This window comes from Trichogramma pretiosum, unplaced genomic scaffold (genome assembly GCF_000599845.2).
Source record: "Trichogramma pretiosum strain Unisexual culture from Peru unplaced genomic scaffold, Tpre_2.0 scaffold22, whole genome shotgun sequence".
NCBI lineage: Eukaryota > Metazoa > Arthropoda > Insecta > Hymenoptera > Trichogrammatidae > Trichogramma > Trichogramma pretiosum.
The window spans coordinates 1,536,371-1,547,205 of NW_019640932.1; the positions used below are offsets into that span (position 1 = coordinate 1,536,371).

At 36.2% G+C, this 10,835-nt stretch overlaps 3 protein-coding genes across 6 annotated transcripts; 2 read left to right on the forward strand and 1 right to left on the reverse strand.

The window, feature by feature from the left end:
• Window positions 1–788: 788 nt before the first annotated feature.
• Window positions 789–4,424, forward strand: LOC106648819 (hormone-sensitive lipase). Of its 3 annotated transcripts, none has more exons than XM_014365930.2 (10): window positions 789–1,148; window positions 1,220–1,591; window positions 1,663–1,864; window positions 1,945–2,158; window positions 2,236–2,426; window positions 2,509–2,791; window positions 2,862–3,087; window positions 3,163–3,715; window positions 3,779–3,904; window positions 3,977–4,424. In XM_014365930.2, the coding sequence occupies exons 2-10, from the start codon at window positions 1,239–1,241 to the stop codon at window positions 4,046–4,048; spliced, it is 2,220 nt and encodes a 739-aa protein (XP_014221416.1). In that variant the 5' UTR covers window positions 789–1,148; window positions 1,220–1,238; the 3' UTR covers window positions 4,049–4,424. The 3 variants fall into 3 exon arrangements, with proteins under 3 accessions (XP_014221416.1, XP_014221415.1, XP_023313529.1); XM_023457761.1 differs by lacking the exon at window positions 789–1,148 and having other exon boundaries at window positions 1,328–1,431; window positions 1,509–1,591; XM_014365929.2 differs by having other exon boundaries at window positions 789–1,591.
• Window positions 4,425–4,807: 383 nt separating this feature from the next.
• Window positions 4,808–6,506, reverse strand: LOC106648872 (probable N-acetyltransferase san). Its single transcript, XM_014366014.2, has 4 exons — window positions 6,141–6,506; window positions 5,404–5,560; window positions 5,173–5,339; window positions 4,808–5,093 (listed from the first exon to the last, which is right to left on the reverse strand). Exons 1-4 carry the CDS (start codon window positions 6,146–6,148, stop codon window positions 4,934–4,936), a joined length of 492 nt encoding a protein of 163 aa, XP_014221500.1. The 5' UTR covers window positions 6,149–6,506; the 3' UTR covers window positions 4,808–4,933.
• An 897-nt stretch (window positions 6,507–7,403) lies between these two features.
• LOC106648886 lies at window positions 7,404–8,802 on the forward strand. Of its 2 annotated transcripts, XM_014366032.2 has the most exons (3): window positions 7,404–7,893; window positions 7,973–8,087; window positions 8,179–8,802. In XM_014366032.2, the coding sequence occupies exons 2-3, from the start codon at window positions 8,047–8,049 to the stop codon at window positions 8,579–8,581; spliced, it is 444 nt and encodes a 147-aa protein (XP_014221518.1). In that variant the 5' UTR covers window positions 7,404–7,893; window positions 7,973–8,046; the 3' UTR covers window positions 8,582–8,802. The 2 variants fall into 2 exon arrangements, with proteins under 2 accessions (XP_014221518.1, XP_023313509.1); XM_023457741.1 differs by having other exon boundaries at window positions 7,404–8,087.
• The last annotated feature ends 2,033 nt before the right edge of the window (window positions 8,803–10,835 follow it).

Here is a 10,835-nt window from a genome sequence, read left to right on the forward strand (position 1 = left end):
GAATATTGATTGTAGTACTCTCTGTATTGGTCCTGATTATCCCAATACAAGATATACTTTGAAGTACAATAGACTTACAGAACTGTAAGATATGAATGTAATTTTAGATTAAATCTAATATTATTTTTTATTAAAGAATGTCTTTTTTCAGTTCATTTCAGAATAAAGTTCGTCACACTTCTACATTAAAGTTGGAAAAAATTATGTTTAGTACAGAAATTAATAGCGAATGTCAAATTCTTAAAAATATTCAAGCTGTATGTACCTTTCAAGCTAATCGTTGCTTTACTTTACTACGCTGCTTGAATACAAATGTTTGTGGAGATATTTTATCAATGATAACTAAAGTCAATTCCAAAATTTCTGGAAAAATTTTGAAGTATCAAAATTTAGGTAAGAATACTTAAGATTTATTGAGATTTTAAAATTGAGTAAAGATTAAATGCATTTTTCATTACTTACAGTTAAAAAGAGAACATTGATGTTTTGTTTTCTAAAAGCTTTATATGGAATATTTAGAAGTCAAAAGCACTCTCACCATGAATTATTCAAACAAATAGAAAAAAGTATCAAACAGAATCCTATTCATAAAAAAAATTTGAAATCAAAATTTTTGGGATCGAAGATTTCAAAAAGAAAACAAAAAAAACAAGGCTAAAAAAATGTTTCGTTATAAATTATCAATTAGTATAACTTTTCGACCTAAAAAATAAACCTTTTTTTGTAAAATTCCATTTGCTACTGTCTTCTCTTCTTCATTAAACTCGAAAATATGAATACATAGGCATCAGGCACTATTTTATTTGGGCGCTTGCGCTGCCCGTTTGACATTTATATTTTTGTAGTCTGCTATCGTTGGATGCAACTTGCGCTTTGCACTGCAGTCCACAGATCATACAGTACACGCCAATTGCCAAATCCTAGCAGATGGAACAGGTTACAGTGCGCTGCGATGTATCTGGCACCAGCTGTTAACGTTTCTTATCGACGCAATAAAAGCCGCGATGTAAATTAAGCTTTACTACAGTTCTGTGCTACTTACATATCTATTTAACATGTTCAGGCATTGACAATTTCATTAAATTCTCGCCGATCTGTAGTCAGACTATCGATTAATAAATCATTTGTCCGTAAAGATAATAGCGCAGGTATGATCTCCATTTATCAGTTCATGGCAATTTACAAACTATGAATTATGCAAGACACAATTTGATTCAAGAGCTACTTTAAATACCTAAATGGCATCCACTAGTAGAGAACCAGATCAAGAGCCTGAACTATCATCATGGGGTGCCCTTCGAGAAATTTGCAATACCTGTTTGGATTACTTTTTTACTTATCAAGACGAAAACAGTTTAAGAATCAAAGGAGCACTCCAAGTTATAATTGATACTCTGAATGCAATAAGGCCTTTGTATAATGAAATTACAAGTATAGCTCCTCGATTTGATTATGATGAGAATACACCTGGTAATGGCTACAGAAGTTTTTTATTTTTGATTGACAAGTGTATATTTCATACTACTGCCATATGCCAGGAAACTTATAACCAAAAGGATTCTATGCTCTTCAGAAAAAGCAATTATATGAAGTACTTTCATAATTTATTATGAAAATTTGATAATACATACAAAACATGATACATATTAATCAATTTTTCAGGGAGATAGAAGCGTACTCGCAACTTCTAGCTTCGCTTGGTACTTGTTTACAACATATGAAAACCTTGTATTCTTGGAGAGAACAAACAGAAGATGGAAGTTATTCTTTATTTCCTTCAGATGAGCACAGTCCGCAAGAGCTTCTTAATCAGGCTGAAAATATTAATCAGTATTGTTTTTATGGTAGATGTATAGCATTTCAGGTATTTATTTTAGTCTGAATCAAATGACAAAAAAAGTTTATGCTATAATTTTTACAAAATTATTTCTCTTTTTATGCTAGTTCTGTGATAGTTTGAGAACCATCTTAAAACTTATCTCAGTAGGCATGGCATCATTCAGTGAACTTTATTATGCGAATGGCACTTTGCTTGGAAGATGTTCCAATTCTCTTCAATATGTCATGGATCCTGAAGCCAGAGCCCGAAGAATAGTAACGATATCGCAACACGCTGATATATCATTTTGCAAAGCATTTTGGCACTTGAACGAAAGCGGTAAGTTGGCATGTATGTCATTTTCTCCAAGTAGAAATGCATTAACAGCTTGTTCATTTAAAAAAATATATTTTTAGACTTGCTGCTGAGCTTGCCGCAGATGGTGATGCCTACTTTGGCTATAAATCAATTGATATCCATACCACCAGAAGAGCTCAAATGCCCCACACTCAGCGGTAAAAGCGTCCACATCCCCATACCAAATAGTCACATCGGCAAGAAACCTATACACGTACGATTGTTAAGCGCCAAACGTAGAATAGGCATGGTAAGTAGTAATGTCGATTTTTGTTTTGCTGCGGAGTACCCATTCGTAATAATTTCACCGTTCATTATAAATAAAATTACAGGTGGGTTCGGGCAGTAGCAAGGGTGCACTGGCAGAGGCTTCGGACTGCCTGCTCATTCATTGCCACGGCGGTGGCTTCGTGGCGCAGAGTTCGCGATCGCACGAGGCGTACATGCGCACCTGGACGGCCGAGCTCGACGTGCCGATCCTCAGTATCGATTATAGCCTAGCGCCCGAGGCACCCTATCCTCGTGCCCTCGAGGAAGTCTTGTACGCGTACGTCTGGGCGCTGCAGCATGCTAGCTCGCTGCTCGGTAGTACTGCCAAAAAAATCATCTTTGTCGGTAGGTATCAATTTGAGAGTGCATTTTGCCGCATTCCATATTTTCACGTTAATTGAATTTATTCCCTCAGGTGATTCGGCGGGAGCGAATTTGAATTTGGTCACAACTCTGCGCTGTCTGGAGTTAGATATAAGAGCACCCGACGGTATTTTCATGGCTTACACTCCAGTACTCGTCGAGTTTGTGCCCTCGCCCGCTCGTTTATTGTGCCTCAGTGATCCTATTTTGCCTTTTGGCTTTATGATGCGATGTTTGAAAGCCTATGCCGCTACCGATCCCAGGACAGCGGAAGACATGTAAGTTAGATAATGCACGATTTCGGATTATTGATATTACTGTACTTCTTTTTCATTAAATTTGTCTTACCACAGAGAGAAGGATATACCAGACGAGCTGATTGAGCTGGACCAATCAGAAGCGGAATCCTTTGCCGAGGTGAGCGAGAGCGATCTCATAGCTCTCGCCTTGAGCCCGAACGACGACGATAACGACGACGACGACGACAGAAATGAGCAAAACAAATTGCCTTCGCTGCCTTCCGACTCAACTCTCAATTCTATGAGCTTGACCGAGGCCGAGGATGGATTGGAAGCCACTGAGAACTCGATGGAAGAGACCAAGTCCCAGGAATACATAAGAAAGTTTTTGGACATGTACAAGAAGTCGCGGATCGGCTCGTCCGTGCAGATGATCAACGGAGCCCGAGGAGACGACGAACAGTCGAGCAACGGCACTAGCAGCGCCAAGCCCTGGACACTGTTCCGCTGGCAAAAGAGCAGCAAAGCTCCGACAAGACGCTTAGAGGCAGAGCCAGGAAAGAAGCCTTCCGAGGAATTTGTTTTCTCCGTACCGAAGGATCCGCGCTTGAGCCCCTATCGGGCCTCCGAAGATCTTCTCAAGAGACTACCACCCATCAAAATGCTTGTGAGTTAATTCTTGCAATTAATTTCAAAAACTGGAGCCTAATTACTCTTGTATTACTTTTAGAGTTTATATCTGGATCCGTGTCTTGACGACTGCGTGATGTTCGCAAAGAAACTCAAAAATTTAGGCAAACCAGTTTCTCTAGATATTCTGACTGGCTTACCCCACGGCTTTTTAAATCTTTCTGTCGTTAGTATACATCTACTATCTTTACCTAATGATAAATTAATTTGTAAATCTTACTAATTAATTTTTATGCAGGTTTCCAAAGAAGCGCACGAGGGCTCGTTATTGTGCGTTAAAAGAATATCTGAACTTATTAACGAGACGTAATTACACTTGCTGAAAAAGTTAAGATTATGATATGCCGCCACGAAAGTAATGAAATCCAATTTTTCCTGAATAATTATCGAAAATATTATAGCTTTTGAGAGATATTATATTCCAATGAATGGCAATGAGTGACTTCGCAACTATTACTTACGATCAGTCGTCCTCCGGGTTTAAGGAGGTTTTTTTGATGAAGAATTTACACGTATCGCTTTCATGAAGTATTTTCAGCTTTTAAGCATTTACACGTACAAATTTGTAAATTATTTTTCTCATGAGAGCAAGTCGGAAAAGGGAAGTATATATATATTGACGGAGGTCTAAAAGAAATCTCAATTATATTTTTTTACTGCAATAAATAGTGAAAGTTCAAGGATTATTCTTGTTTCTTTTCAATAATAATTTAAGCATTTTAAATATATTATTTTGTTAATAATTTGCATAAAAGATAAAAGTCCAAAGAAAAAATATCTTAAAAAATGTTATATTTTTAGTATAATTTTTCTATTTTTATTGATAATTATCAAATTATAAATATTATTTTCAAAATCATCAAGTTTTTCAAGTAGCTGAATTTACACTGGTATTATTCTTTAAATTAGAAATTGATTGTAACTCTAAAGTTGACTCATTTTTACAGTTGGCGATGTACTGATTTTTAATAATAAATCAATATATCTATATCTATATATGTATGTAAAAATAAAACAAAACGAATTGTTAATAGCATATTAAAAAAATCTATTTACAATCTTGAACCCCACAACAAATTTTAATAAAGATTATTATCTTTTATTCAATTTGTACAGTAGATGGTTGGTTGTAAAAATAAAGAATGGTGAGATGATGATAAATGGCCTAGACGCTTTTGGTAAAATGATTCAATTTCTACTGAGCAGCTGGGGGATTGTGTGTTCGCAGTGTTTTTTGTAGAACATGTGCATCTGCTGGTTCAATTCTTTTGTAATAATACTTTTTTGTTTCCACAATTTCAAAGCCAAACTTTTTATAGAAATCTATAGCCCCCTCATTGTTTACTTGGACATGTCTATAACAATAATAAATCATTAATTCAATGGTATTGAGTGATATTTATACTGTAATAATGAGTACTGTATTATACTCACAAGAAAATTGAATCAAAATTTCCTTTTTTTTCAACATAGTCCAGAACATGTTTAACCATTACTGAACCAACACCAAGCCTGCGATAAGCATACAAGCATCCTAGTGTCATTATATACAGTCGGCGTGAGTTTTCTGATGTATCAACTCGACAACAAACAGCTCCAACCTGGTCATAAAAAAAATTACATTAGTAATGCCAAAAATATGATACTTGTTTATTATCAACTTACAACAACGTCATTGTAATAAGCTATTTTAGCTAGCTCGCCAGCTTCCAAAACATCTTTGTAAAATTTTTCATTGTAAGATACAGGAAACACAACTTGATTTAATAATTTCAGTTGCTTTATGTTGTGGGGTGTGACATCACCAAGTTCAATTTTTGCTCTGAAATGAAATTTTATAAAATATTATTAACTTGAGGTTTTGCATGCATAAAAGTATACGCGATAATCAAGTAATAAAAAATAAGCAATAAAATTATGACGTTATCTTTTTAAATGCATTTGCTAAGTTAATTAGGTAAAAGCATTGTAAAGATGATTTTTGTTTGCAGTGCAAGGCCATTTAAAACAAAGAAATTGTAAAACAATAATATTTCAAGGACTTTGTAAATCAGCATAGACTGCAGTTACAATGGTTTGTTGAGAAAACGATCAAGACATAAGTAGCATTAGAAAAAAATGGAGATGAGTACCAATTGTTGTCTTGACTTAGCACATGCACCATGCATAGTGCTACTAGTAAACAACGCAAAAACTGAGGACTTTGTAAAGGTTAATTCAAAGTTTGGTGCTAGACTTTAGAAGCATCTACATCGTTATGCATGATTCAACATGCATACCAAATAGATGTATTGCTTGTCAAGCGAGTACAGCAGAGCAGAAATAATTTGATGAAACTTGTGACCAAAATCTAACCTGAACTGTGAGACTCAACCAAGATTTAGTCGAGAATGTAAACTCACCGAGTCATGTTTTTTTTTATTTTTCGTGGATTCACGTGCGAAAGTGACTTGAGATTGTACACAGAGTTGCTGGCGCGCTTTTGGCGGTCGATTAACAATCGAAACTTTTCAGTCAAGAGTTTAACGACCGCGAGGACGGCGTATCGTTCGGCAGCTTAGATGCTTATGCCTCTCGACGAGAATTATTGTTATAATGATGACTCGTCGGCGGGTCGTTTAGGACGCGTCCGTACAGAAACACGACTGAGACAGAGGACAGCAGACTAGACGAGAGCTGCGGCACGTTGTTCCGTTCTCTTAGGAGCTTCTCAATAGGCCGCGCGCGGACGCACACGGACAGAGAGAGAGAGAGAGCCTCGAGTCATTCGAGTAAGACCAAAGAAGATAGACACGTATAGAAGCCCAGAGCTTAACTAAAAATTGAGGCTGGCTCATATGATACCAAAACCAACTTCAAGGGGGCGCGGCGAGCAACCTAAGCCTGTAATGTATAACCAACATTTAGTCTCTTAGTTACCAAAGTCTTCGTGGTCGAGTGGTCAAGCGCTCGGCTTCGTCTTTTGCGTCGAGCGGTCGGGCCTTGGTTCAATCCCTGGCCGCAGATATTTTTTTTTACATTTTTTTCTCAAATTACAAAGAATAAAGTAAGGATTTCGCTTCTAGCTAATATTGCTTATAAAATTAAAAATACTCTGATAAATTTATTTATTAAGGGTTTTTTTTAAATGTGAAAAATAATAATCAAGCGATACGGTCCATTTAAAATTGGAGTCCGAGATATTTTCATAAAAAAGAAACTTCATTTAACGAAATTGACACGAAATTTTTTTTCGAGGCGTCTAAATATACATTAATTTAATTTAATTTGCGTTTGAATTAAATGTGATTTTTTATTTTTTTGTAGAAAAAAGAACATGAAAAAAAACGTTTGATTATCAATGCAATTTTAATTTTACGACCAATATGAGCTAAAAACGAAATCCTTACTTTATTCTTTGTAATTTGAGAAAAAAATGTAAAAAAAAATATCTGCGGCCTGGGATTGAACCAAGGCCCGACCGCTCGACGCAAAAGACGAAGCCGAGCGCTTGACCACTCGACCACGAAGACTTTGGTAACTAAGGGACTAAATGTTGGTTATACATTACAGGCTTAGGTTGCTCGCCGCGCCCCCTTGAAGTTGGTTTTGGTACCATATGAGCCAGCCTCAATCGCGCCTATAGTTCTGTGCTTCTATACGTGTCTATCTTCTTTGGTAAGACGTTCTTTTTTGCAGGGCGCGCAGACGACGCGAGCTCGAGCTAAAACCTACCGTAGCGAGCAAAGAGCCCTGCAGCACCACCGAGCTGCAGCTAGCAGCCATCGGGCTACGAAATTTTAATGAAATCGCGGCATGGAGCGAGACTCGAATGTCGCGTTAATATTCAGATTAACGAGAAATTATCGTGTTTCAGTGTCCAAACAATTCCTTGTTTGCATAAGACGAGAATAATTGAATTATTTTTATTATTAAAAGTAACAACAAGGCGGTTATCTTCGTGAATGCCTAAATTTGCGAAGAAAATTTGAAAATTTGGCTAAAATTCGTCGAGTGTTTGGCACGAAGTCGGCAATTCATCTTGATACACGAGCAAAATATAATTACCTGGCCAAATAATTGCGTAAAAATCATATGCAAAGGAAGTTCAAACTTATAAATTGTTTTGATTGAAATATTGTGGTGCTTCTTGAGAGGAAATTGCAACAGTCGTAAGTACGTGACATTTGCTCGTGCCGAGTCGGTGAACCCAAACAATAATTTTTATTGTTATTCATTGATGCTCAAAACGTAGTGTATTTAAGCCGGAGCAGAGTCGATGAAAAATTGCAATCAGACTCGAATCTAATTCGCTGCTAAATCGTCATCATGTCCATCCGATCAGTAATCGTCTTCTTTTCTATCGCTCTGTAAGTATTAATCATTATATATTATTGAATCTCTCAATTTTGATACGCATACTACGTCACATTTTTTTTTAATCCTTGATCATTTTACCAGGTGTAGCAGTGGAATAATCAACTGTTTATCGTTGGATACGAGCTCGTTGGTGTCACCGATGACCGAAGTTCTGAAACTCGAGGCCAACATAAATCACACCTACGTCGAGATGCAGAGCGCCGCGGAGAGCCTGAGAAGTCTCGAGGAGCGCAGAGACGTCTTGGAAGGACAGCTGAACGAGCTGGCGGATCTCGTGCAGCGCGAAGTGAAGCGAATGGAAAAACTCGAGAACGATCTGATCGTGCAGATGAACGCGAGACACGGCTCGGCCAGCGACATTCAAAAGCAATTGTTCGACGCTTTGAAAGCCGAAGATGCCGCAAAGGCGCTTTTCAATGAACAATCTTACAAGCAGTATTACGATCGACTGGACCATTATTGTTCCCGCTCCACTTCGACCTAGTAAAAGTTGTTTTACTAAATAATTATATTGTTGAAATTAATTTTCTGCCGTAATTGTCGTGATTTTCATCGAGGTGAGCGAGGCTAACACTTTCACGGTGAAATTAATTCCAGGATTGCTACAGGGCGATTATCTTAAATCTATTTCAGAATTATTATGTTGCATAATACATTCATTGAAAAAACTACTAATTATATTATTCTTAATTAATTGTAAACTATGATGGTAAATATATTTTGTTATAAAATCAATTTACATAGTAAAAATTTCAATTCAAATAAAGTTTTTGAATTATCCAAGTGTTTTTTATTAAATTATCGTTCTTTCTGCATAAAAAATGGTTATTGATGCAGAGCAATTTATACGTTTGCCCATTTTCTTTTCGCTACCTTGGTATAGCTAAGCGTGTTGACTGTTTAGATTTTTTTTCAATTCCATTCGAATTGCTGATCACTGAATAGTGCAAACAGCAAAGCTTAACTGCGGGAGTGCGGGAATCCTTCAATCGCACCGTGCGGGAATCCCTCAATCTTCGTTGAACGGTTCAAAGTGGAAGGAGGAGATCGCACCCTTAAATGAACCAATGACAATCAGCAGAGCGAACCTTTTAGGTTTCCCCACTCATAGTCTTCTTCCAAATTTAACTGAATCGATTCGTGGACCAGTTGCCAGTTGACCACTGAACACTGAACAGCGAACAGTCCAAGTAACATCACTCGCGATCAATATTGCGCAAAGTGTGGGAATCCTTGTTTTCATCGAAGCCATTTTCATTTGTTTGCTAAAAGTCTACGAATTTTTTGTAAGTATTAATATATTATATTATGAGTGAATTACTCACCAAATGAGTATGCAAAAATCATGCGTGAAAATCAAAATGAAAAATTTAGTCGTAATGTAGATTTATTTTTATGACATTTCGTTCATTTTTTGAGACAGTTAAAATTTAATTTTATTCGATTAACAAAAATTTGATCATACTCGATATTGATATTGATACTTCAACGCAATTTTATCAATTATCACGTGAATATATTTTTGTTCGTCAACAAATTGAGACATTTTTTTTTAAGTTCAATAATTTATACAATACGTAAGGTTCTTGCACCAAATTTGTCCGTAAATAAACATTAAATTTAATTGATTGTAATTTGAACACCTTTTTGTGCACTCCATTTCATGTTTAACCCATTAACGACCAAAATGCTTGATTTTTTTGTTGGTTTTCGCTGCGATTTTTTTTGTAGTTTTAGACCTTAAAAAAATTTCGCAGGGACCTATTTCGATGTAAAATTTAATGCCCTTTCAGAAACTGAGCGCAAAATTTTGATTTTTTGCGTAATAAAAAAGTTATAGCTACTTAAACAAAAAAAAACGTAAAAATTTTTGCAAAAAATCGAGTTTTCGATTTTTTTTCGCCATGTTACCGGTAAGGAATCACGATATAAATATGATCAGGGGTGATCACGACTATCAAAGTATCTCAGAGATTTTTTGTGGAATTTTTGAACCACTTTTCAAATCTTCGTTCTGTGCACTTTTTCTCTAAATTCAATAGTTTTCGAGTAAAAATGGGTCATGTTTTATATGAATATGAGTTATTTTTTGTTTGAAGTAATGGTTCGAAAATTCCATAAAAATTCTCTGAGATACTTTGATAGTCGTGATCACCCCTGATCATATTTATATCGTGATTCCTTACCGGTAACATGGCGAAAAAAAATCGAAAACTCGATTTTTTGCAAAAATTTTTACGTTTTTTTTTGTTTAAGTAGCTATAACTTTTTTATTACGCAAAAAATCAAAATTTTGCGCTCAGTTTCTGAAAGGGCATTAAATTTTACATCGATATAGGTCCTGCGAAATTTTTTTAAGGTCTAAAACTACAAAAAAAATCGCTGCGAAAACCAACAAAAAAATCAAGCATTTTGGTCGTTAATGGGTTAAAACGTTTTTGTTCATCAGGTGTTTTGGAATACATTGCTCATTGATTGAACATGGATAAAAAACAGAAAATGCTGGTCTTTTTCATCATACTTTTGATTCAATCAACTAACGGAGGTCCAGTTGTTGGCTCAATGCTAATGGCTGGATGTGTAGCAGCGGCAGGGGCTTGCTTCGGTGCAGCAGGTTTCACCTTTGGTGCTGTTCCATTGTCAGTGACTGCTGCTTCGCCAGTATTAACTGCGTGTCTTGCTACCTATACGAAATGTATAGCTGTAGCTACAGCTTCATTTGCTGCTCCAACATGCTC

Bases quoted from the DNA above. Each gene is read 5' to 3' on its own strand.
- LOC106648886 (XM_023457741.1), top strand. From the start codon at position 8,047: ATGTCCATCCGATCAGTAATCGTCTTCTTTTCTATCGCTCT. The intron at 8,088-8,178 runs GTAAGTATTAAT...TCATTTTACCAG, and splicing joins GTCTTCTTTTCTATCGCTCT to GTGTAGCAGTGGAATAATCA.
- LOC106648819 (XM_014365929.2), top strand. From the start codon at position 1,239: ATGGCATCCACTAGTAGAGAACCAGATCAAGAGCCTGAACTATCATCA. The intron at 2,427-2,508 runs GTAAGTAGTAAT...ATAAAATTACAG, and splicing joins CCAAACGTAGAATAGGCATG to GTGGGTTCGGGCAGTAGCAA. The intron at 3,088-3,162 runs GTAAGTTAGATA...GTCTTACCACAG, and splicing joins CCCAGGACAGCGGAAGACAT to AGAGAAGGATATACCAGACG.
- LOC106648872 (XM_014366014.2), bottom strand. The intron at 5,340-5,403 runs GTAAGTTGATAA...TTTTATGACCAG, and splicing joins CTTATTACAATGACGTTGTT to GTTGGAGCTGTTTGTTGTCG. The intron at 5,094-5,172 runs GTGAGTATAATA...TTATTGTTATAG, and splicing joins AATTTTGATTCAATTTTCTT to ACATGTCCAAGTAAACAATG.